Source organism: Orcinus orca, chromosome 8 (assembly GCF_937001465.1).
Source record: "Orcinus orca chromosome 8, mOrcOrc1.1, whole genome shotgun sequence".
In the NCBI taxonomy this organism is placed as follows: Eukaryota; Metazoa; Chordata; class Mammalia; order Artiodactyla; family Delphinidae; genus Orcinus; species Orcinus orca.
In genome coordinates, this window is record NC_064566.1 from 39538214 (window position 1) to 39565974 (window position 27761).

At 34.2% G+C, this 27761-nt stretch overlaps 1 protein-coding gene across 1 annotated transcript in view; it reads left to right on the plus strand.

The window, feature by feature from the left end:
• The window catches only part of SOX6 (SRY-box transcription factor 6), a 621353-nt gene that overhangs the window by 337488 nt on the left and 256104 nt on the right, over positions 1–27761 (plus strand). The window contains exon 6 of the mRNA XM_049713139.1: positions 13013–13102. Coding sequence (XP_049569096.1) covers positions 13013–13102 — 90 coding nt within the window. The remainder of the gene's footprint in view (positions 1–13012; positions 13103–27761) is intronic.

Genomic DNA, 27761 nt, shown 5'->3' on the forward strand with positions numbered 1-27761 from the left:
CACAGATGCAAAAATCCTCAACAAAATACTAGGAAACGGAATCCAACAGCACATTAAAAGGATCATACACCATGATCAAGTGGGGTTTATCCCAGGAATGCAAGGATTCTTCAGTATACACAAATCAATCAATATGATACACCATATTAACAAATTGAAGGATAAAATCATATGATCATCTCAATAGATGCAGAAAAAGCTTCTGACAAATTCAACACCCATTTATGATAAAAACTCTCCAGAAAGTGGGCATAGAGGGAACCTACCTCAACATAATAAAGGCCATGTATGACAAACCCACAGCCCACATCGTTCTCAATGGTGAAAAACTGAAACCATTTCCTCTAAGATCAGGAACAAACAAGGTTTCCCACTCTCACCACTATTATTCAACATAGTTTTGGAGGTTTTAGCCACAACAATCAGAGAAGAAAAAGAAATAAAAGGAGTCCAAACTGGAAAAGAAGAAGTCAAACTGTCACTATTTGCAGATGACATGATACTATACATAGAGAATCCTAAAGATGCTACCAGAAAACTACTAGAGCTAATCAATGAATCTGGCAAAGTAGCAGGATACAAAATTAATGCCCAGAAATCTCTTGTATTCCTATATACTAACGCTGAAAGATCCGAAAGAGAAATTAAGGAAACACATTGACCATTGCAACACAAAGAATAAAATACCTGGGAATAAACCTAGCTAAGGGACAAAAGGCCTGTATTCAGAAAACTATAAGACACTGGTGAAAGAAATTAAAGACGATAGAAACAGATAGAGAGATATACCATGTTCTTGCATTGGAAGAATCAACAGTGTGAAAATGAGTATACTACCCAAAGCAATCTACAAATTCAATGCAGTCCCTATCAAACTACCAATGTCATTTTTCACAGAACTAGAGCAAAAAATTTCACAATTTGTATGGAAACACAAAAGACCCCAAATAGCCAAAGCAATCTTGAGAAAGAAAAACGGAACTGGAGATACTGGCAGAAAAACAGAAATACAGATCAATGGAACAGGATAGAAAGACCAGAGATAAACCCACTCACCTATGGTCACGTTATCTTTGATAAAGAAGGCAAGAATATGTAATGGAGAAAAGACAGCCTCTTCAATAAGTGGTGCTGGGAAAACTGGACAGCTACATGTAAAAGAATGAAATTAGAACACTTCCTAACACCATACACAAAAATAAAGTCAGAATGGATTAAAGACCTAAATATAAGGCCAGATACTATAAGACTCTTAGAGGAAAACATAGGCAGAACACTCTATGACCTAAATCACAGCAAGATCCTTTTTGACCCACCTCCTAGAGAAATGGAAATAAAAACAAAAATAAACAAATGGGACCTAATGAAACTTAAAAGCTTTTGCACAGCAAAGGAGACCATAAACAAGACGAAAAGACAGCCCTCAGAATGGGAGAAAATATTTGCAAATGAAGCAACTGACAAAGGATTAATCTCCAAAATATACAAGCAGCTCACGCAACTCAATATAAAAAAAAACCACACAAGCCAATGAAAAAATGGGCAGAAGACCTGAATAGACATTTCTCCAAAGAAGACAGACAGATTGCCAAGAAACACATGAAAGGATGCTCAACGTCACTAATCATTAGAGAAATGCAAATCAGAACTACAATGAGGTATCACCTCACACCAGTCAGAATGGCCATCATCAAAAAATCTACAAACAGTAGGGCTTCCCTGGTGGCACAGTGGTTGAAAGTCTGCCTTCCGATGCAGGGGACACGGGTTCGTGCCCCAGTCCAGGAGGATCCCACATGCCGCGAAGCGGCTGGGCCCGTGAGCCATGGCCGCTGAGCCTACATATCCGGAGCCTGTGTTCCACAATGGGAGAGGCCACAGCGGTGAGAGGCCTGCATACCGCAAAAAAAAAAAAAAAAAAAAAAAAAAAATCTACACACTGTAAATGCTTGAGAAGGTGTGGAGAAAAGGGAACCCTCTTGCACTGTTGGTAGGAATGTAAATTGATACAATCACTATGGAGAACAACAGTATAGAGGTTCCTTAAAAAACTAAAAATAGAACTACCATATGACCCAGCGATGCCCCTAGTGGGCATATATACCCTGAGAAAACCATAATTCAAAAAGAGACATGTACCCCAATGTCCATTGCACCACTATTTACAGTAGCCGGGACATGGAAGCAACCTAAGTGTCCATCGACAGATGAATGGATAAAGAAGGTGTGGCACATATATACAATGGAATATTACTCAGCCATAGAAAGAAACGAAAGTGAGTTATTTGTAGTGAGGTGGATGGACCTAGAATGTGTCATACAGAGTGAAGTAAGTCAGAAAGAGTAGAACAAATGCCGTATGCTAACACATATATATGGAACCTAAAAAATAACTGTTTTTGATGAACCTAGGGGCAGGACAGGAACAAAGACACAGATGTAGAGAATGGACTTGAGGACACGGGGAGGGGGAAGGGTAAGGTGAGACAATGTGAGAGAGTGGCATTTACATATATACACTACCAAATGTAAAATAGATAGCTAGTGGGAAGCAGCTGCTTAGCACAGGGAGATCAGCTCAGTGCTTTTTGACTACCTAGAGGGGTGGGATAAGGGAGGGTGGGAGGGAGGCGCAAGAGGGAATGGATATGGGGGCATATGTATACCTATAGCTGATTCACTTTGTTATACAGCAGAAACTAACACAACATTGTAAAGCAATTATACTACAATAAAGATGTTAAAAAAAAACTTGACATTCAAAATCCTTTATGAAGATTCGTTGCCCATGCCCCTATAAAATGCCAAAATATTAATATGAAATTAATGGAAAAACCCCTAAACTATCTTTTAAAAAAGGAACTGGTAGAGAATGATTTTCTGTGATAACATTATTTTGAAAAGTATATTGTAGTTCTGCTTCTGCCATAAATGTGTAAGTGGTAGTAGACTCAATCTACTAATATAAACAAGAGATCTTGATCAGCTATATGTGGCAACTGTTTTAAGAAGTTAGAAATCAGGAAGCAGGAGACTATAATCTATGAGTGAAGAAAAACAAACTGAGCCCTAATTATCCTGGCTTTCTACCTGGTGGCATTTAGCAGAGCCTGATGCAAGGAGAACCAACCCAAGTACTATAAGGCAACCTGACTGACCTGAACAATCAGGGGTCAGAGTTTGGGGAAACTGTAGTGGCTATTATTTGCAGGGGGGATGCTGAGAGTGAAGAAAGCTGTACAGAGAAAGAACTCCACAAGTCTTATCAGGAGTCCTCTTGAGTTTTTGCTGAATACTAATACTATTGGGTTGGCCAAAATTTCTTTTGGGTTTTTCCGTAAGCTCTTATGGAAAACCCGAATGAACTTTTTGGCCAACCCAATACATGAATAGAGTATGACTACAAGAAGCTTGGCAAAGAACAACCACCTGGAAGAGAAAAACTAGTAAACTGCAAAACTATCATGGTTCATACATTATAGGGATACATTTAAGTTTCAACTTTCTCCAGTGCAATGTCTTCATTAAACACCCAGGGCATTCAGTGGAGACCCAGAAAAGCTGTATCTTTGGAATAAGGATAAATTAGCCCCAGAGTAAATGATACTCTATCCCCACCATAACAAAGCTTAAAAAAAACCTCAAAATGATCAGATGATCTGTGAATAAATGAATACCCACCAGAAGAAAATTCATACTATTTAAAGGAAAAGAACAAATTCCAAACACTCAGCAATATAATATACTTGTTGCCCAATATACAATAAAATACTAGACATATGAAGAAGCAAAAATCAATCAATAGAAAGAGACTAAGAAATTACACAGATAATATTAGAATTAGCAGATAATGACTTTAAAATTACCATATAGATATACTCAAGGATTGAAGGAAAATATGAACATATTGAAGAGAGAAATGGAAACAATAAAATAAAAAATTTACAAATGCAAGGAGTGAAAAATACAATATCTTAAAATTAAAAAAAAGTACTTGAAGAATTTAAATGCAAATAATTAGCTGTACATTAAAAGATTAGTTAAACTAAAGACAGGGTAATAGAAACCATCCAGACTGGTGCACAGAGAGAAAAAAGGCAGGGAAAATATAAATAAATAAACAGAGCCTCATAGCTTTTAAGAACTAATGGATCATGTGCAATTAGAGTACCTAGAGAGGATAGACCAGATTTATATATATATATTTTTAAGACAAAATGGCTGAAAAAATTCCAGATTTGTCAAAAATATAAATCTCTAGGTCCAAGAAGGATAAACACAAAGAAAAATGTATATCAAAGGACACCAAAATAAAATTGGTGAAAACTAATGTAAGAGAATCTTAAAAGTGGCCAAAGATACACTGTTTATAGTGGGACAAAGATAGAAATTATCCCTGACTTCACATCAGAAAAAATACAAGTCAGAGACATTGCAGTGGCATCTTTTGGAGTCCTAAAAGAAAAAAAAAACCTTGAATTCTATATTTATTAAAAATATTCTTCACCTGAATATTCACCTGAATTTCACCTGAAGGTGAAATACAGACATTTCAGACAGACAAAGTCTGGAGAATTTACTGCCAGCAAGTTTTCTCTATGGAAAATTTTAATGAAATTTTGTCAGGCTAAAGGAAAATAATTCTAGATGAAAACTTAGGTTTTTAAAAAGAAATGAAGAGTACTGAAAATGGTAAATCTGAAGGCATTTTCTAATGCTTTCTAATAATTAATTTAGCTATAATTTGTTCTATAGCAAAAACAGTAACAATTTATTATGGAGTTTAAAACATGTAAAAGTAGTATGTATGACAACAATAGCACAAAAGATGGAGCATTTTTAAGTTTCTTACATTGTATCTGAAATGGTATATTACTTGATGATAGACTGTTGTAAGTTAAAGATACATGTTATAAATTCTTGACCAACCAATAAGATAATGAAATAAAGAGATATAACTGATAAACCAATAGAGGAGATAAATTAATTCTAAAAAGTTAAATTAATTAAAAGACAAGGAAATAGGATAAAAGGAACAAAGTACAGATGAAAAATATAGAAAAAAATAGCAAAATGGTAGATTTAAACTCTATTAACAATAATTACATTAAATGTAAATGGACTAATTGTTCTAACTTTGAAAGGTAGAGATTATCAAATTGGATTAAAAAACAAGAATCAATTAATATACTGACTACAAGAAACACAGTAAATATAAAGATGTAGATAGGTTTGAAGCAAAAGGATGGGTGAAGATACACCATGCAAACACTAATGATAAGAAAGCTGAAGTGGTTAATATAAAAGTAGACTGCAGAAAAAGGAATATTACCAGAGATCAAAAATATATTTCATAATGATTAAAGAGCTAGGTCATCAAGAAGACATAACGTTTCTAAATGTATATGCATCTAAAAACAGAGGCTCAAAATACATGAAGCAAAAGTTGACAGACTGAAAGAAAAAAAAGACAAGTCTCCCATCTAATTATTGTTGGAGATTTCAATACTTCTCTTTCAGAATTTGAAAAAAAAAAAAAGACAGAAAATCCGTAAGAATATAGAAGACCTGAACAACATTATCCATCAGTTTGACCTAACTGACACTGTTAGAGTACTACACTCAAAATTGCAGAATAATTATTCATTTCAAGTGTGTATTCAAATCTCACTAGATAAAGCATATGCTAGGCCATAAAACAAGTCTCAATAAACATAAAAGGACTGAAATTATATAAAGTATATTCCTTGTTCTCAATGGAAATAAATTACAAATAGATAACAAAAGGAAAATTTTAAAAATCCCAAATGTTTGGCCACTAAACCACATACATATAACTAAACCATATAACAAAGAAAAAGAACAAGGAAAATTGTAAAATATATTAAACTGAATGATAATGAAAACATAACCTAACAAAATATGTGGGATGAAATTAAAACAGTACTTTGAGGGAAATTCATAGCTTTCAATATTTATATTAAAAGTAATAAAGGATGAAAGTGACCTGTAGATTCAAGGCAAATCCAATAAAATCCAAGGTGTTTTTTTGGGGGGAGGTGGGCAAGCTGATTCTAAAATTCAAATGGAAATGCAAAGGACCAAGGATAGCCAAAGCAAATTTGAAATAGAAGAACAAACATGGAGGACTAATTCTATGTGATTGCAAGACTTACAATAAAGCTCAGTAATCAAAACAGTTTGGTATTGGTATAAGGATAATGAATTGATCAGTAAAACAGAACAGAGAATCCAGAAATAGACCTATGCACACGAAATAACAGAATGGATCACAGATCTAAATATAAAACTAAAATATAAAGCTTCTAGAGGAAAATATAGAATACTTTGTGATCTTGGTGTAGGTAAAGATTTCTTAGATGAAAACACTAATCATAAAGAAAAAACCTTGATAATTGGATAATATCAAATTAAGAAACAATGGATCCTCAAAAGATACACTGTGAAGATAAAGAGGCATACTGCACAGAAAATAGTGTCAGGCTGCATACTTACTTCTTGTACATGAAATAAAATATAATTTGGAAGGAATTACTTTTCGAGTTCAAGAGTATTTTTAAGCAGCATCTTAGCTATTCCTCAGTGGATGACTTCAGGAAAAGAAAGCTCTTAGTTCAAAAAAGATAAGGCGTTATAGAAAATGAAATATGGAGGAACAGGAAGACTAGTGTAATGGAGTATGTATGGGAGAATTGGCTGTTGAACGCTATTTACTTTCACTGCAATACCTCGAATTTTTAGCACCCTTCTCTAAAGAACTAGAGTGCTTCACTTCATACCTGAAGCAATTAATAATAGATGTAATTATTCATTTTCTATTGTTGAATGCTGCATCGTAGAGACTAAAACTGATGTTCAAATAATGCTTTAAATAGTCATTTCAGTAAAACCAGCACTGAACTCGAGTCAGGGCTCTGTCGCCAACTGTTTGGCCTCGGGCAAGGCAAGTGACTTCCTTATCTTGACTCTGTTTCCTCATTTCTGAAATGGGGTTTTGGTCTTAGTGATCACTGAAGTCTCAGCTACAGCAGGAGGCTGTGAGCCTCTGATTTACCTGCTGGATACTTCCCTCTTTTTCTATATTGGCATTGGTAGGTAGCAGTTGTACTTTGATAGATATCGGAGAGGAATTTGGTTTTGAATGATCCTTCTGATATTGTTTTAGGTGTTAAGCAGCTTTGGAAAGCAGATGAAAGAGATACCTCTTACCTGCACATATAGAACAATGTGACTTCCATGAATGTATGTTAAGTGCCAATTTTAAGGGGTCCCTATAAAAAATTATCAGACTTTGGTAGATCAAAACAGTGCAAAGAGAGAATATTGCACCCAGTGTGATGATGTTTATATGTGTATTTCCTGCAGCTTTCAAATGTGGGGTTCTCTCTCCCTCATGAACATGTCAAAATCTTGCATCTAACAGTTCTAATGACATTTTCAATAGCTCCCATTGACACACACACACACACAGACACTCACAGTATATTATCTAGTAAAGTGGTTGTGGAATTAACATTTTTCCTGGAAGGAATATATCTGATTTAATGACCAAATCGTTTTAAAGCAGTACAACAGAATTTCACAGGAACTAAATCTATTTCTTCACACCGATCATGCGTGTTTTACTGAAGCATTGAGTCATTAGCATGTTTATAATGGTTCTAATTTAGCACAACATTTTCTGAATTTTATCCTTGAGTCATTTACAAATTGTTCATATTGAATAAACAAAGGAATCAGATTGCATTTTATACTTAGTAATTTATCTGAAGGAAGAGGGGAGGGTTAATTGTTTGAAAGTTTTGGTCTGTTTGGGGAAGTGAGCCTGCTTTTTCATTGCTAGGCATAAATGCCATTTCTCATCTTTTTGGGGATGGGGGGAGGCTATGGAGGAGTAAAATGAAAAATTAAGATCAGGACAAGTTTGGCCACTCCCAGAGGGGAGTGTGGAGCAAAAGGGGAGCTGGCACGAGATTATCCAAAACAGTTGGTGCATTCCTTAATGATCAAGTGCTTGAGAAGTCCAGCTCTTCCTGGCAGAGCATCTGTGTTGATGTTTATATCATTGCCCTGCTGTATGGGAAAGGCATGCTTTCTCTTGCTGCTTAGCTAAAAATAGGATGGAATATAGCATTGTATGAGATATTTTAAGAAAGCAAAAACATTTAAGAGGTTAAAGGTTTGGCTTTTGGATCAAAAAAGATCAGTGATATAACCCGTGGTGTTCCTTGAAGACTGAATTTTATCTAGAGTTTGTCAGTGATTCGAACTCTTGGTTAGGCAAGTTATTCTAGGTTCATTTGGTGCGGTCTGAAAAACCCACTCTACTGTCTTTTCTGTCAGCTTCCCAGCATGAAGAGCAGGATTGAAAACAGCCTCTATTTATACCGCCTTGTTCGTATTTGGAAAATCAGTTGTTTCATTGGAGAGAGAGAGAGAGAGAGAGAATGAGAGCATGAGCAGTCGTCAGGGAGTGTGCTTTGTACGTTATAGTGACTTCAAAATAAAACTGGCACATTTTTGTGTCTAATTATTTTTAGTGAGCTTGGAGGGTTTTAATTAAAATTTAAGAGTGCTCTTCAAGCTCTCCAAGCTCCAATTTTATCCCACTGTATTGTGGAGCACTCGTCACTGTGGAAAAATGTACAGTAACTGGCATGTGCATCTCTGTTTCCTAATGAAAAACGTGAGATTGATGATCAGCAGGGATATAAATATATATTGTCAGAATTAGTTGTAAACCAAGGTCAAGGATGCTTTTAATAAGTTATCATTGTTTGGATACATAAAAAATTTATTGCTTCTGAAATTTATGATTCCTGTGGTAAAAATAAAAGGGATTGCTTTAATATTTTCTTAAAAAAGTTAATAAAGCAGTAGGATCTGCATACAGGGGGAGCAGTCGTTGTTTCTCACTAAGGTATTTTAAAGTTATTTTCTATGTCATGTTTCTAATGTTTCAGCATTTCTAACTTTATCACTTTGAGGTAAAGGGAATAATGATAAGTGTTTACTCACAGGTAAATTGTTTTAAAGTACGAGAAAAAATTTTTCCCATTATCCTTTCCCATTCCCCCATGATTTAATTTTAATGATGATTTCTTTATTTACTCTCTTTGACCCTTTATTTTGCTCAGAATAGTAGTTAACACTGCTGCAGCTTTGTTTAACTAGGAATAATTTTCAGTTGTTCCTAAAATATCATCATATAGATTAGGAAATAAATATCTCACATACTCTCACTTCAAATTTCCCTTGTACTGTAAAATTATTAGCACGATAAAGCATTCCTGACTTACCTGGCCTGAAACCTAGGTATTTAGGAAACCTAGGTATTTAGGAAGCAGAAACATTGCTTTGCAATCCATTATGATATCTTTCCTTTTTTCCTTAGAAAAAAGTTATTGAAATAGAAAAACTTAAATTTGCAAAGGAAAAGGAAAAACAAAAGCTATGCAACTGAGAATTAATTTATAACATATCAGAACCCTTTATTTACATCCTTGATTAAAAATAAGCAAGAATTGAAGTGCAACTCGATTTTTCAGTCCTGTTTTTATCACACTATTTACAAAAATTAGACAAGATAAATATAATAAACTCATATTTCATTGAATATGTATTGGTTTATGGACACTAATTCTTTCAAAGTGAGAGGAATTAATTTTGGCATTTTCCACTTTATACTGAAGTGTTATGGCTTACATTCATTTTTAATATGTACATATTACCGTGACACATACTATAATATTGTGATACTATAATTTCCAAAAGGTATGTAGTTTCTTCCTGTTTAGCTGAAAACAACTCAGTCAAAATACTAAAATTTGAGTAGTCAAACTCAGATAATAAAATATACTGTATATCTTTTCATTGTTTTGAGGGCTGTGGCATATTTATCTGTGTAGAGTTATCCAAGAATATCCGGGTGATGTTTAGTTCTTTTTTTTTCCATTTGGAATCCTGCATATGTACTGAATTGAAACATGGGCTTACTCTTTGCGTGGACATAAGGCAAACTGGACTTCTTTACTTATCTTGACCTCTTTGATTTTTGCATTTGTGCATGATCAGAAAGGGGCAAAGTCTGATATGATGAATTGCCTCTGTAAAGCTAGTGTCCTGTTAATGTAGTTGACGTATGTGGCACAGGAGGATGAATACCGTTTTTACCCTTACCTGGATATTGTTTTGAGTGGGAAATTTGAAAATATAAAATTTCACTTTTAACTTTAGCATATATTTCCTCATTTCAAGTCAGAAACGTCTTGGTAGAGGCAGTAGTATCCTCTGCATATGTAGCATTTTAGTACATCTTGTGGTACTGCATCTTCTGGTCTTTTTCCCTCACCTTACTTGTTTTACATTACAGTGTGGGTTGTGTTTAGTACTAATTGTGGTATGTATGCCCTTAGAGGTCTGGCAGACAGATAATTAGGTGAAAAAGCTCAGTTTTTCAAGAGACCTTCTCACAGTTTTGAATATTCCTGGAATCTCCCAGAATTGAGATTAAATGCTGATAAAGTTGTATGTAGTGACCTTTATTGTCCTGTAGATAAAGGCAATCAGTGATTGTTACTAAATATTTTCATGGGCTATAAATATAGACTTGCAAAGCCTGCTTTATGTTTTTCCCCTCAGTGTCTTCTACTGAAATGGGAACTCATATAGCTAGATTAACTCAGCATTATGGTGAGAATTAATTTTCTAATAGGAATGTGAAATGTTTTGAATTTATTAACCATTTTATTAATGATTAGCTTTTATGTAAAGCTGTGTCTTCAAACTTATTTGATAAATGTTTGAAGTGTATATTCTTGTTGTCCATATAGTTCTGTTTTTCTCCCATGAAGTTTCAGCATTCTTTTTCTGGAGCTCTGAAAGATTTCAGGTCTATTAATAGAAATGAGAGACATATTTTAGCCTGTTTTACATTTAGTGTGTATCTAATCCTAGTTTATGAACTTGCTGTGAATTTTGGATCATTACTAGTCAATTGGGATTTTTGTCTTGACCATTATAGTATGTGCACTCAACTCAAATTTTAACCAAACAAGTTATGCTTTAGCGTTCATATCAGTGATTATCAGTTTAGTACAATGTTATAACATGTATGAAAAGGTTAAAAAAAAAGTAACAAAACTGAGTAAGGTAGGTAGTTGAAGACATTTTGTTGATTATTCTTATACATGGTCTAATGTTATATCCAGAAATTTAGACCTGATTTGAGAAAAAGTAATCTCTGATAGGCATGGCTTTGAAGATTTTGCTCCTTAACTCTCAAATTAGTATTATCTTTTCTATGACTTTAGCATAAAAACAAAATATGTGTGGAACGAAGTATACACCTTGTTTCTGAATTTAAAATAAAAGTAACAAGAGAGCATTTTGAAAATTAAATATAAACTGAACATATGCATATGCATATAGGCCCTATCAACAGGTCACTCAGAATCCAGTTTTTAATCACAGTGGTAGGTCACTTGTTGAAGCCTACGAAAATAATTAATAGGAAAGACTGGAAGGAAAGAAGGAGGAAAGGAAAGAAGGGAAGAAGTAAGGGAAGGAGCAGGGAGCTTTCACTTAATAGAATCAAGCTGACTTCTATTTAGAAAGAACTTTAGCTTCTGTGATAGAGAGCTAGTATGGTTGTTCTTCATCAGCGATTTCCCAACATACTGATCTGGATTCTATCCATTCCTTGATTGATTGATCATGTCACGAACAAACGTTAATTGTTTTCACCAATACTTTCTAACCATGCAGTGGTCCTCTCATCTCTTACCCGGGGCTCACTGTCTTCTTTTTAAAGCTTATCTAGTTTCTAAAACCCTTCAGATCCATCTTGACCTTACTGTCATTCTGAAAAATTCAAGGAGGATTTAGAAGTTGGAGAAAAAATGAAAGGGAAAATGCTAAAGAGATAGGTACTGATATGGGAGAGAAAAGGCATTTGGAATTGGAGTAATTATTTTAAATATAATTTTAAAAAGGAGTTATCAGAATTTTGACACTTGGAATGTTAAAGTTTAACGGGAGTATTCTTTGCACTGAGGATTGAGTATTTAAATCTGCTTTCCCTTTTGGAAACATGGCCTGTTTGTTAAGATTTGAGGCTTAAAAGATACACGTAAATAGTTGTAAGCAGTAGCTCCAGTTGCAAATCCATCTGAACAGAGAGAAAAAAATAACTCATTGATAAAAATTTGCTAATTATTAGAACATTCTAAAATTTAAACTTCTGTAAACTTTATGAATCTTAATAGAAACAAGTGTAATCTAGTATGCTATTTAGAAATGCTATTTAGAAATGCATAGGTCAAGCAGCGTTTAAATAAGGATTTTCTTGAAAAGATCATGCGTGTCTTTTTATATAAAAGTTTTAACTGTTTTCATTACTGGGGGACAGAGGACATCATGACTTTATTTTCTTTGCATTTTACTCTAAATGGGTATTTTACAAAAAATGCCTTATGTTTATTTCTTTTTTAAGGACTAAGTAGTTACAGGTCGATTGGTCTCTTCTCCTTTGAAGATTTATCATTCTTCCTTGAATAGCACATGAATTTTGCTTGGACTTGAAAAACATCACCTGGTTTGAAAGGAATAATATCTAAACTTAAGCTTGTATGAAAAAGCCCCTTGTTCTGTCCAATTGGTCTAAGAAGTGATAAATGCTGGCTGAATATTAATTAACTATAGTTATAATACCAAGATAAGATTATTGAGCATTATCTTTTTTTTTTCGTGGGAATAGTTTAAATAATCTTCCAGCCAAAAAAAATTTAGTTATGGTATTTTGTAGTAGATAACGGAATATAATTGTCTGTATCCTAGGGTTAAAACAGCAACAACAAAAAATAGCTTTAATCATTTATTTTTGAATAACAGAATTTCTCCATAAACTCCACAGCCTTCTGTATTTGTAATATTTTAATACTTATCAAATACATGTGTAATAGTTTTAATACTTACTTTTTTATTTTAATAGATTCCTCCTGCATGGAAAAACTACTTTCGAAAGATTGGAAGGAAAAAATGGAAAGATTAAATACCAGTGAACTTCTCGGAGAAATTAAAGGTACAATATACAGAATATCAAACATATCAATGTAGAAATATTATTTTGTTCCACAACACATTTGCTTATCTTCTGTGCCCTAACATTAAATTCTTACCTCTAATACTTGTTTATATCTGAGAGGGTAAATGTATAGTGTGTTCCTGAACTTTATTCTTTTGTGATGTTTATAGAATGAAAGTTTTGCCCTTTCTTTTTTAGTCTATAAACATATAACTTATAGGATAAACTACTTCATTAGTTCACTGAACAAAAAGTATGAAAAAGAAAAAAGGTTATGTCAAAGATGAACAAATTAAGTTAAAGATAATTTTAATCCTTCCTTTTGAAATCATAATAATAGCTTAATTGATGAATCCAAATCACTGATTTGAATTTCTTCTGATCAAAAAGGGTCAGCTGTAGTAACTGTCAAAAAGGATTTTATAGAATGTGCTGTTTATGGTTTATGGCTGGATTCTGAGGCCTGTTTACCTGTTCAAATCCTGGCTCTGTCACTTACTAGATGAGTGATTTTGGGCAAGTCACTGAAGCTTTCTATGTTTTGAATTCCTTGTATCTAAACTGAGGATAATAAAAATACCTACTTCATAGGCTCATTAAGAGAATTAGTATATGTAAAGCTTTTAAAACTGCCTGGCACTTAAGAAAGTCCTCATGAGGGAAAGTTGTGGTTGTTATTAACTGCCCATAGCATTGTAGGTTGATTAATCTCAATCAGATTTCACCGGACTTAACATTTCATGATCTCCAACCCGGATGAGAATGAGCATCCTTATTTTTAAAGATAAGTGATTGACGTTATTATTTTGAAAAATGTTAAGAAGTCGGCAGTCCCAATCCATTACAGAATTAAGCTGCCCTATCAGTTAAGAAGCTATACTTTTTGCCCAATTCTCTCTTGTTGATTCCTTTGTGGAGATGAAGTGCTGTATCACTAGCTTTTGGTGTCATGAATAGAATCCATTGTCATTAATTAATTTTTTCAGTTGTCCCTTACAGACAGTCATCACTCTGACTTGACCTGACAACTTGGGAACTTAATTACATTAGTTTTCTGAATTTATCAAATGACTTCAGGTGAATATTCCCATGGATAATTCCTCATTTAAGATGAACATTTCACGATAACTATCTGATGAAAATTTTATTTTGAATTTATTACAGAAAACTGCTTAGTGTTCAGGCATGTTATGTTCAACTCAAATGAAGAGAAAAGGGAGTCATATCTTTTCCAAGAAATAATTAATAACTCATTCTATTAACTAATGCAGTATCAAAATCAAGTGGAAATTGGATATTATTTTGAATTTCACTGCTTCTGTTTTGTACTCATAAAGGCCATTTGCTATTTTGGAAAAAAAAAAGAAACTCAACTTAAAACTGACGGGTAGAAAGAAAGTCATTAGTGACATATTCTTTATCCAGCTGCAATAACATGGTGTGTGCTACTTTGCACGTCATTCTGTGTTTTCTTCCCTTTCCAAAGTCATTGGTTTTATGACAGTGAGAACAGAAATGGTTTATGCAAAGGCAAGCTTTTGCTAGCGTGAATGATGGGGGTCTTGCTTTCTCTCAGTAATGTGGAAGCTAACATTTTATTATGTTATGATTCAGCATCGAGTTTTTATGCTTTGGGTTATCTTTCCCCCTCCCACTTTCTATCTTTATTTTTGATTCTAAAAATGCAAAAACTGTACTAGTTTTATATAATCAAAATATATAAATCTCAAAAGTGAAACATGCAAAATTAGGCTTTTCAAATTCTTTAACTTTTTCTTTTCTGGATTCTGTATGTGAAGTGTAAACTTTCATTTGTGTCCTACCCTCAGTTTTATGGGCATAGAAGATAAGAATCTTACTAAATTTTTCATTTTGATTTACTCTATGTAAGTGTCTCTTTTTACATCTTAATATCTTGTCACCATAAACATTATACACAAAGTATACCAATAATATAAAAAATTGAAAAAAAATTAGTTAAAGTAGTGTTCAAATAGTTTGATTCAGCCACTGCTGAAACTCAACATACATTTTTGTTGTAGGTGAGATCAGATCAGTTATTAGCCACCAAAATTAGTTATAATTATTCTGAAATTTTAGGGTGATCTAAATACTATCTCCAAGAAAAACATACTAGGGGAATTCCCTGGCGGTCCAGTGGTTAGGGCTCCACATTTCCACTGCAGGGGGCACCGGTGCAATCCCTGGTCGGGGAACTAAGATGCTACATGCCGTGCAGTGTGGCCAAAAAATAAATTAAAAGAAAAGAAAAGAAAAACATACTACAGTGGGTTATCAGGGTTCAGTATATCTCAAGCGTGTGTATTTATATATCTCATTATTTTTCCCTCATTACAAAATTCATATACATTTACTGTAAAAAGTATATAAACACACCCAAAGGAAAATACAATTGCCTTTTCATTCTACCTGTATTATAGTATATATCCTTTCCATTTTAATTTATGCATAAAAAATTTTTCCCTTAAAATTGGAATCATCCTTTTACTACTCATTTGTAATCTATTTTTCCCACTTAATGATATATTGTGAATTTCCCTGATTAGGTCATCTTCTAAACTATTATTCTTATTTGCAGAAAATATTGCATAAAGTGAGGTTCTTATAATTTAACTGAGTCTTTTATTCAATATTTAAGTTGTTTTTATTGTTTGTCATTATAAAGAAAACCTTGAACATGGGTAACTTTTTAATACTTTTCCGTGTCAATTAGTGGTTATTTTCTTACGATATATTTCTAAAAAGTGAAATTACTGGGTCAAAGAAGGTGTTCTTTTTAAAAAAGCCTTTTGATTCACATTGCCCTTCAGGTATAGTGTTCTGTGCTCTCACCAGCAGTATCTGCGAGTATTCCCTTGCCCTCAGTAGCAAGTATTATTATTTTAAACATTTCTTGCCAGTTTGATAAGGGAATATAACATATTATTGCTGACTTAATTTGAATTCTTTGGATTTTTATTGAGAATGAAGAGTTTTACATGAATTTATTTGTATTAAATGTCTCTTCCTTTGTGAATTGTCTGTTTATGTTGTTTGCCCATTTTTCCTTTAAAGGATTTGTCTAGTTTTTATGGTTTTTAAGGCTCTTAATGTATATTTTAATGGTATTAGCCTTTATTTGTCATATATGTATATTTTGTCATTTTCTTTACTTTATGGTTTTGTTGTTAAATCTTTGCCTCCCTTTTGTAATGCTCTTTTTTTTTTTTTTTTTTTTTTCTGTTTGGGGTTTGTTTAGAAAGGCTTCTCCCAGTCTAAAATTATATAATATTCTACTATATTTTCTTCCAGTTCTTTGACTATATTTTTATACACTTAAGTCTTTGATTCATCTTGAATATATTTTGAGTATAATTTCAACCAGAGATATAACTTAATTTTTTTCTCAAGTTAACCAAATATCTCTATCATTTATTAAGTAACCCATCTTATCCCATCTGACTTGAAATAACATCTTTTATTACATACTGATTACATATTTGGAGCCATTTCTCAGTTTTTGGCTCTATTCCATTTATCTTTCTACCTAGACTTTTACAGTGCTAGGCTATATTAATCACTGTAGCTTTATAGTATCTTTGAAAAGTATTGCAAGACCTCATTCATAATTATTCTTTAAGGTGTTTGTATACTTCTCTAAAGTTTATCTTAGATTTATATGTTGTTAATTAAAATTGCAAAGTGATTTTTAAAAAAAGATTATAAAACTATGGGATAACAAATCTTTTTAGCATTGAATCTTTCCATTCCAAATAACTTACTCAATTCTTTTATGTCCCTCAACAATGTTTTGTTTTTTATATACAGATTCTGCACCTTTCCTTTGATGTTTCCTTTATAATATTTAATATTTTTACTTGCTCTTACGAATGAGATATTTTTCATACTACTATATTTTTGTTACTATATTTGGGGGTGTTAGTAAATTTTGCTGATTCATTTTATAACTTCCCTTTTTGTCAGACTTATTAGCTCTAGTCATATTTCAGCTGATATGTTTTCTCCTCTTTTTTAGCAGTTATTTCTTCCTTTTTTTCACCCCTTCTTTTAATACACTGCCTAGAATATCAAGAATAATATTAAATAATACAGGTGATAGCAGGTATTTTTATTTAGTTTTTAATTTATGGAATTGTCTTTAATATTTTACCATAAGTATTATACTGACTGTTGATTTAATGATTTTTATCATTAAAAATCATGCTAGTCCACTTTATTAGGAGTTTCTATGAGAAATTGCATTTTAGTTTATGGCATGTCTTATTGGTTTTGTTTTTCAAATTTACTGATGAAATAAACCATAATTAGTCATGGTGTAGTCTTGTTTTAATGTACTGCATAATTTTATTTGCTTACCTTACAGTTATTTTTGCATCTGTATTTGTAAATGAGATTAGTTTGTGTTTTTCTTTATTTGTACTATCTTTGTTAAATTTTAGTGCCAGAGTTCATGGAATTGGAAAGCTTTTCCTCCTTTTTTGTGGAGGAAGGCTATGTAAAACTATTGAATAGACAACATCTTATTAATAAGTGGGAATCTTTTTTTATATTCTTTTTGTGTCCTTTGCCTGAAGTGGGTCTCTTGAAGGCAACATATTGTAGGCTCTTGGTTGTTTTTTTTTAATCCGATCTGCCACTCTGTCTTTTGATTGGAGCATTTGGTCCATTGACATTTAAGGTAATTATTTACAGATATGTATTTGTTGCCAGATAACTGAATGACTTTGCTGTATATCAGAAATTAATCAAACAATGTAAATCAACTATACTTAAATAAAAAAAGAGGACAATGATTTCATCTTAGTATAATCAATAAAAATAAACATTTGAGTTCATCAGGTGAAAAAAATAAGTGGGAATCACTTATTTCTTAAAATTCTGAAAGAATATATTCATAAAACATCTAGGCTTAGAGTTTTCTATGGAGTTAATTTTTTTTTTAAAGTTTCTTTTTCTCTTTAAGTCAGTTTTGCCAGGAAAAAAATTTTCTAGAAAATTGTATATTTCACTGAGATTTTCAAAAACATTAGTATTGTTTTAAAATACAATATCGCTATTTTAAGTTTTCCATTTATTTGCTGTTATATATTCTATTTAAATTTTGCATATTTGTGTTCTCTCCCTTTTGCTCCTCAATTTTTACTTGCTAGTGGTTTTTCTATTTATCATTCCCACCTTACTCCCCAGTAAGGATCCAGCTTTTAGGTTTACTTGTCAGTTCTGCTGTTTTTCAGCATGCCAACTACTTAATCTTGCTTTTACCTTTGTTATCTCTCTCTTCTTTGTTTTTCTTATACTTTTTCTTTTGTCTGTTTTCTGATAACTCCTAATTTTCTAAGTTGACTACTTTATTTTCAACATTTTTTATTAATTAATAAAAGCACTTTTAGCCATGAATGTGTTTGTAGAACTAACTTTATGCATCCCATAAATTTAAATTTTTAGAATTCTCATAGTCATTATTTTCTAAATAGTCAATATTTATATTATTATCTAACTTATGTTTCTATGTCATTCTTAACTTTATGTCTTCTTTTGGATTCAAGAATGTGATGAAGCTGAGAAAGGGTGGAAACAACCTCTGTCATTGGAAAATTCTTTGTGGTGGGTTAGGTGCTAGAAGGAGAATTAAAGTGTGGGCAATAGAATGGATGAGCTATACTGAAAAATGAATCTTCAACCCGGTGACTTTAATATTACTACATATTAAGAAATAATACATTAATAACCTACTTTTTAGATTTTACTTTAAAAAATACTAGTGCTTTCAAATAAAAGTCCTATTATCTAAGTGAAATAAAGCAGTATTTCCAAAACTCTTGGTAGGAGTTGGAATATTGCTAAAGGTGGACAAACAATGAATCACAGATTTTCAGTGGGCCTGTATCTGAGTCTTGTCTAATATTCTTTAAGAGAAAATCCCATGCCTAACCCCCATCATATTTCCATAGGTAACTTCTTTTTTACAGCAGCATTAATTGAGGATAGAGTGCTGTAAATGGCATAAATTTAATAGCAGTAATCTCAAAGCAATGTTCAAAAGAGGTTAATATTATTATGAGTATTGTTAAATAAATTTATTATTAAGACTTAAATGAAAGATAGCATAAAATGATTAGACCTTTGCCTTGGTCTGGTTACATCTTAAAGTATTGTGTTCTAATTGGGTTACCATATTTTAAGGGGTCTGTTGTGAAATTAGTATTTATCAAAAGTGGCTAGACTAGTAAAGAGACTTGGACATTTAATGTGAATAGTGATTCAAGACCTAGGGAAGTTTGACCTCATACACGTTAGATGTTTGGAGTTTTGTTCAATAGAAGTGGATAAGATTTTTGTGTTGTTTTAGGGGGTTAAGGTAATAGGGAAATTGTTCTCAATATACAAAAGAACTTAGGAACAATTAATGGCTACCCAACATTGATGCAGTTGGATCAAATATCGTGGTTGTTCAATAAATATTTAATAAATGAGTGGATAAATTAATAAAATAAAATCAATGGAAAATTTAAACAGATGTAGAGGGGTATTCCTGCTTTGGTGGAATGTTCATGACCTCCTAAAATTCCTTCAAAATTATACTAGTGTTTATTAAATTTTCTTAATTTTAAGACTGTTCTTCAAAATACTATCTATTTCCTGTCAGTAAGTAATATAATACTTTTGTAAGATACTTTATAAAAGAAACCATGTACTAAAACTACCTACATTATTTTATCTGATCCTTTTGACAACCCAGTGAGGAAAATATTTTTATATTGATTTTACATGTGAGTAAAATTAGACTGAGAGAAATTAAGTGGCTTGTTTGGGTCACTCAGAAAGTTATGGATGTCGGGTTTGAATCCTGGTCTCTAAAGCCTCTGTTTAGTATAATACAGATTACTTCTCAGATTCTCCAGTCTTGGAATTCTGCACTGGGGACAAGGGGAAGATAGACTCTGGACTGTTTCGTCCTCCTGCAACACACGAACAACCAAAATACTTCCAATTTTGCTCTTTTCTATGTAAGTGAGGCAGTATAGCAAAGCAGGCATGGGTATAAGTAATACAATTTTTCCCTATAGTAGTGTTTATCATTTAAAGAAATTGAGACATAGTTCATTTACAATATTATATTAGTTTCAGGTATACAATACAGCAATTCAAATATTTTATAGTTTATACTCCATTTATAGTATAAATATTGGCTATATTCCCTGTGCTATATAATATATCATTGCAGCTTATTTATTTTATATCTAATAGTTTGTACCTTTGAATCCCCTACCCCTATCTTGCCACTCCCTCCCTCTCTCCCCACTGATAACCACTGATTTATTCTCTGTATTTGTGAGTCTGTCTCTTTTTTGTTATATTCACTAGTTTGTTTTATTTTTTAGATTCTGCATATAAGTGATATCATACAGTATTTGTCTTTCTCTGTCTGCTTTATTTCACTAAGCATAACACCTTCCAGGTCCATCCATGTCGTTGCAAAATTTCATTCTTTTTATGGCTGAGTAGTATTCCTATATATATATATACTGCATCTTCTTTATCCATTTATCTGTTAAAGGACACTTAGGTTGTGTCCATATCTTGGCTATTGTAAATAATGCTGCTCTGAACACTGGGGTACATGTATCTTTTTGAATTAGTGTTTTCATTTTCTTAGGATATATACCCAGGAGTGGAATTGATGGATCACATAGTAGTTCTATTTTTTAGTTTTTTGAGGAACCTCCATAATGTTTTCCATAGTGATGGCACCAATTTACATTCCTACCAATGGTGCACAAGGGTTCCCTTTTCTCCACATCCTTGCCATCATTTGTTATTTGTGTTCTTTTTGATGATAGGCATTCTGACAGGTGTGAGGTGATATCTCATTGTGATTTTGATTTGCATTTCTCTGATGATTAGCAATGGTGAGCATCTTTTCATATGCCTGTTGGCCATTGGTATGTCCTCTTTGGAAAAATGTCTATTGAGGCCTTCTGCCCATTTTTTAATTGGGCAGTTTGTTTTTGATATTGAATTGTATCACATATATATATTTTAGATATTTACTCCTATCAGTGATATCATTTACAAATATTTGCTCCCATTCAGTAGGTTGTCGTTTAATTTTGTTGATGGTTTTCTTTGCTGTGCAAAAACATTTAAGTTAAATTAGGTCTCATTTGTTTATTTTTGCTTTTATTTCCTTTGCCAGGAGACAGATCCAAAAAATATTGCTACAGTTAATGTCAAAGAGTGTTTCACCTATATTTTCCTCGAGGAGTTTTATGGTTTCTGGTCTTACATTTAAGTCTTTAATCCATTTTGAGTTTATTTTTGTATATGAGAAAATGTTCTAATTTCACTCTTTGACATGTAGCTTTCCAGTTTTCCCAGCACTACATATGCACTACATACATACTATCTTTTCTCCATTGTATTGTCTTCCATCCTTTGTCATAGATTAATTGACCATAAATGTGTAGGTTTACTTCTGGGCTGTCTATTCTGTTCCATTGATCTATGTGTCTGTTCTTTTGCCTGTACCATACTGTTTTGATTACTGTAGCTTTGTATTGTAGTTTGAAATTAGAGAGAGTAATATGTCCAGCTGTGTTCTTCTTTTGTAAAACTATTTTGTCTCTTCGGGGTCTTTTGTATTTCCACACACATTTCAGAATTATTTGTTTTAGTACTGTGAAAAATGCCATTGGTAACTTGATAGGGATTGCATTAAATCTGTAGATTGCCTTGCCTTGGGTAGTATGATCATTTTAACAATATTAATTTTCCAATCTATGAACACAATATATCTGTCTATTTGATTGTGTGATCTTTAATTTCTTTTAACAGTGTCTTATAATTTTCCAAGTACACATCTTTTACCTCCTTAGGTAGGTTTCTTCCTAGGTAATTTATTCTTTTTGATGCAATTGTAAATGGGATTGTTTCCTTAATTTCTCTTTCTGATAGTTGTTGTTAGTGTATAGAAATACAACAGTATTAATTTTATATCCAGCAAGTTTATCAAATTCATTGATGAGCTCTGGAAGTTTTCTGGTGACATCTTTAGGATTTTTCTATGTATAGTATCATGTCGTCTGTAAACAGTGACAGTTTTACTTCTTCCTTTCCAATTTGGATTCCTTTTATTTCTTTTTCTTTTCTGATTGCTGTAGCTAAGACTTCCAATACTATGTTGAATAAAAGTGGCGAGAGTGGTCATCTGTCTCTTGTTCCTGATCTTAGAGGAAATGCTTTCAGCTTTTCACTGTTGAGCATGATATTATCTGTGGGCTGATCATATATGGCCCTTATTATGTTGAGGTATGTTCCCTTTAGGTCTAAGGTTAGGTTGTTTATTTGAGATTTTTCTTGTTTCCTGAGGTAAGCTTGTATTGCTACAAACTTACCTCTTACAGCTGTTTTGCTGCACCCCATAGCGTTTGGATTCTTGCCTTTTTGTTTTCACTTGTCTCCAGGTATATTTTGATTTCTTCCTTGAGTTCTTTACTGATCCATTGGTTGTTTAGTAACATACTGTTTAGTCTCCACATGTTTTTGTTTTTTGAAGTTTTTTTCCATGTAGTTGATTTCTAGTCTTATTGTATTGTGGTTAGAAAAGATGCTTGATATGTTTTCAATTTTCTTAAATTGAAATTTAGAAGACTTATTTTGTGGCCTAGCATGTGATCTATCCTGAAAAATGTTCCATTTGCACTTGAAATGAATGTGTACTCTGCTGCTTTTGGATGCAGTATTCTATATATATTAAGTCTATCTCATCTAATGTGTCATTTAAGGCCAGTGTTTCCTTATTGATTTTCTGCCTGGAAGATCTGTCCATTGATGTAAATGGGGTGTTAAAATTCCCTACTATTACTGGGTTAATGTCAATTTCTCCCTTTATTTCTATTAATATTTGCTTTATGTGTTTAAGTGATTTATGTTGGATGCATATATATTTACAATTGTTATATCTTCTTGGATTGATCCCTTGATCATTATGTAATGTCCTTATTTGTCTCTTGTAACAGTCTTTGTTTTAAAGTCTATTTTGTCTAATGTAAGTATTGCTACCCTGGCTTTCTTTTGATTTCCGTTTGCATGGAAAACCCTTTTTCATCCTCTCACTTTCAATCTGTGTGTGTCTTTAGATCTGAAGTGAATATCTTGTAGACAGCGTATATACAGGTCTTTTTTTTTTTTCTTGTATCCCTTCAGCCACTCTGTGTCTTTTGATTGGAGCATTTAGTCAATTTACATTTAAAGTAATTATTGATATGTATCTACTTATTGCCATTTTCTTAATTGTTTTAGGGTTGTTTTGTAGTTCTTTTCTGTTCCTTTCTTCTTTGGTTCTCTTCTCTTGCGATTTGATTCCTATCTTTAGTGTTGCTTGGATTCCTTTCTCTTTTTTGTGTGTGCTATTACAGATTTTTGGTTTGGGGTTACCATGATGTTTGTATATAACAATATAAATATATGAATAATTATTTTAAGTTGCTGATCTCTTAATTCTAATTGCATTCTAACAGTGCTGTATTTTTTACTCTCCTCCCCTCATGATTGCTGTTTTTGACATCATATTTTACATCTATTTGTTTTGTGTATCCCTTAACTGCTTATTGTGAATATAGATGATTTTACTACTTCTGTCTTTTAGCCTTCCTACTAACTTTGTGCATGGTTGATAAACTACCTTTACTGTGTATTTGCCTTTACCAGTGAGCTTCTTCCTTTTGTAATTTTCATGTTTCTAGTAGCAGCCTTTTCTTTTTTGCTTAGAGAAGTCCCTTGGACATTTCTTGTGAAGCTAGTTTGGTGGTGCTGAACACTTTTAGCTTTTGCTTGTCTGTAAAACTTTTGATCTCTCCATCAAATCTGAGTGAGAGCCTTGCCGAGTAGACAGTATTCTTGGTTGTAGGGTTTTTTCCTTTCCTCACTTTATGTAAATATATAGTGCCTTCTGGCCTACAGTTTCTGCTGAAATGTCAGCTGATAGCCTTATTTAAGTTTCCTTGTATGTAACTTGTTGCTTTTCTCTTGCTGCTTTTTTATTGTCTCTACATCTTTAATATTTGCCATTTTAATTACATTGTGTCTTGGTCTGGTCCTCTTTGTGTTGATCTTGTTTGGGACTCTTTATACTTCCTGGACTTGGATGTCTGTTTCCTTTTCCAGGTTAGGGAAGTTTTCAGCTCTTATGTCTTCATGTATGTTATCTGCCCCTTCCTCTCTCTTCTCCTTCTGGACCCCTATAATGTAATGTTAGTATTTTTGATGTTGTCCAGAGCTCTCTTAAATTGTCCTCATTTCTTTTCATTCTTTTTTCTGTTCAGTTTCAGTGATTTCCACTACTCTGTCTTCCAGCTTGCTGATCCATTCCTCTGTATTATATAGTCTACTGTTGATTCCTTCTCGTGTATCTTTCATTTCAGTTATTGTATTCTTCACCTCTGTTTGGTTGATTTCTTTTTATTTTCTAACCTTTTTCAAAACTTCTAACTTCCTGCTCTGTTCATCCATTTTTCTCCTGAGTTCTTTGATCATCTTTACAATCATTACCTTGAGCTCTTTCTAGGGTAGACTGCCTATCTCCACTTCACTTAGTTCTTCCTCTGGGGTTTTGACATGTTCCTCCATTCTTCTGCCACTTCATTTTGCCTAACTTGCTGTTTTTATTTCTATATATCTGGTAGGTTGGTTATGCTTCCCGAACTTGGAGAAGTGGCCTTTTGTAGGAGACATTCAATGCTCCCAGCAGTACACTTCCCTCTGGTCACCAGAGGTCTATGCTCAACCTCTATGTGGGCTTCGTGGGTCCTTCTGTTGTGGTGGGCTGCTACTGTGGGTGGTCTGTAAGGCATGACTGGCTTCCAGTCCAGTTGGTTTCCGGGTCCTGCCTTTTTTGGAGGCTGCCCACCACTGGTTGGTGGGGCTGGGTCATGAGGTGGCTGGCTGCAGAACCCTGGGGTGAAGCTGGGGTCCAGGAGATCCTGTGGCTGGTGGCTACCCATTGTTCTGTGAAGCTAGGGTTAGTGTTGACTCACTGGCAGGAAGAGCTGGGTCCTGGAGTCTGACTGCAGGGCCCAGGGGTCCCAGAGCTGGTGTCGGACCACTGGTGAGTGGGGCTGGTTCCTGACACAGCTGGCTGAGGGGTCCAAGGTGTCCTGAACCTTGTTGACCTGCTGGTGGGTAGGCTGGGTCTTGCCAAGTCAGGCTAGGGGCTGCAGTTGTCCACTGCTGGTGGGTGAGGCTGGTCCTGAGGCTCGAGCAGGCTTGCTGATGGGTGGGGCCTAGGTCCAGGGAATTCTGGGGCTGGTGCCTGTCCACTGATGGCAGCAGCTGGGTCCTGGGGGTCTCTGGCTGTGGGGCTATGGGGTTCCAGCTCTAGTACATGTGCGCAGGTGTGTGGGGGCAGGTCCTTGGCCCTCTGGTGGGCAGGGCTGTGGCCAAGGGCAGCTGTGGGCTCAAGGGGGTCTTAAAGCAGCCTTTCTGCTGGTGAGGTGAGGGGTCCCAGAGCATGTTAGATTTTGTGTGTGCCCTTTAAGAGTGGAGTCTATCCCCTGCCACCTCCAAGCCTGGAATTGTGCATAACTGGGATCTTGTATCTTTGTATAACGGATGTTATTTATGCGAAGGGCAGTTCGTAAACAGCACTTGTTCTTTTAATAAAAGAATGTTTTACAAAAAAAAAAAAGAGTGGAGTCTTATTTCCCACAACCCTCTGGGTCTTCTGGAAGTAAGACCTGCTGGCCTTCAAACCCAAATGTTCTGAGGGCTTTTCTTCCCAGTGCAGGACTCTTGGGCCGCAGAACCTGATGTAGGGCTCAGAACCCTCTTTCCTTGTGGAGAATCTCTGCAATTGTAATTATTTTCCTGTTTGGGGGTCACCCACCCAGGGATATGGGTCTTGATATACTATGACTCTGTCCCTCCTACCCATCTTGTTGTGGTTCCTTCTGTACATCTTTACTTGTTGAAGAACTTTTCTGGTAGGTTCCAGTCTTTTTCATCAATAGTAGTTCTGTAAGTAGTTGAAATTTTGGTGTGCCTGTGAGAGGAGGTGAGCTCAGGGTCTCTCTACTCTGCCATTTTGGCAAAAGAACACCTATGGAATTATTTATCTTGATCTAAATCCGAATGAGAGGGACTTCCATGGTGGTGCAGTGGTTAAGAATATGCCTACCAATGCAGGAGACACGGGTGCAAGCCCTGGTGCAGGAAGATCACACATGCTGCGGAGCAGCTAAGCCCATGCGCCACAACTACTGGGCCTACGTTCTAGAGCCCATGCACCACGACTACTGAAGGCCACGTACCACGACTACTGAAGGCCACACACCACAACTACTGAAGCCCGCGCTCCTAGAGCCTGTGCTCTGCAACAAGAGAAGCCACCACAATGAGAAGCCCTCACACCGCAATGAAGAGTAGCCCCCGGTCGCTGCAACTAGAGACAGCCCATGCGCAGCAATGAAGACCCAATGCAGCCAAAAAAAAAAAAAAAAAAAATCCGAATGAGAAAGAGGGTGGAATAATATAGTATAAAGATACAAGGTGAAGCAGAAGTACTGGCAAAGTCCATAACCCATTTGTATGTATACTTGTTTGTTTGAGTGAGGATGCCAGAATACTTATGGTGACAAAACATTTCTAAATGCAATGATGACATACTAAATGATGTCTAGAGCATTAGGATTCATCCTCTGTTTCTATGCATGGATATAGCCTTCTGTGGTTTATATAGCAGAATCTTAGCCAGCCTTCTGTTTTTGCATACATGCCCCTCTATGCTGTGGCTGGCATCTCCTCCTTGGTGTGAAGGCGCCTCCCTGGGCAGTGTGCCAGAGAAACAGTAATGCTGGTTGTTTGAGTTAGCACAAACTGTTTGTCAAACACACAGATGATAAGAGAGAAAAAATAATTATGTGATATGAACCAAATAAGGAAAATATTGCTTTCCTTCCTTGGTCATTTATGACTAATCATCTCAATATTTACATTTAGGGATTAAGGTAGATGAGCTTATAGGTATACTGTCCTGAAGCTTAGAAAAATGACAGTCTCTTTCTGTTAGGGAAAAAAGTGATTAAACATATGCTTTTAAATGGAAAATTCTACAAATGATTCCCAATGTTTTTAAGGTTATTGTTGAAACACAATTACTTACTATAGTTATTCAACTAAAATGTCTGAGAGATTTGTTCTGGAGCCTAAATATTGTTGCTATACTTTAATATTAAAAACTTTAAGATTACTCACTGTTACTTCATTAGGGTTTTTACTAAGAGAAGTAAAATTAGGAACTGTGTTGCATCAAATAGTGCAGGCATATTACAGTTGTGCTTGGTACATGTACTGAATTAAAAATGTGAATGTATTATAATTTTGCTACTATGTGCCACTGAGAGCCTGGTTTCATTTTCAGTTTTGATTACAAACATAAATCTTTGATGGAGAGTGCAGGAACACAAAAGTCATGGTTTTTTTCAGTGCATGATAGATCTTTGAAGATCAAATAGTGTAGGTTATTCTTGAAGTAACTTAAGCAGTGCCATTATCACCAAAGGGTCAGTATGAATGTAACAGCATTCCCAAAGAATTGGTGTTCTATGTCACAGGTTACTATCTTAACTGCCAATTCTCT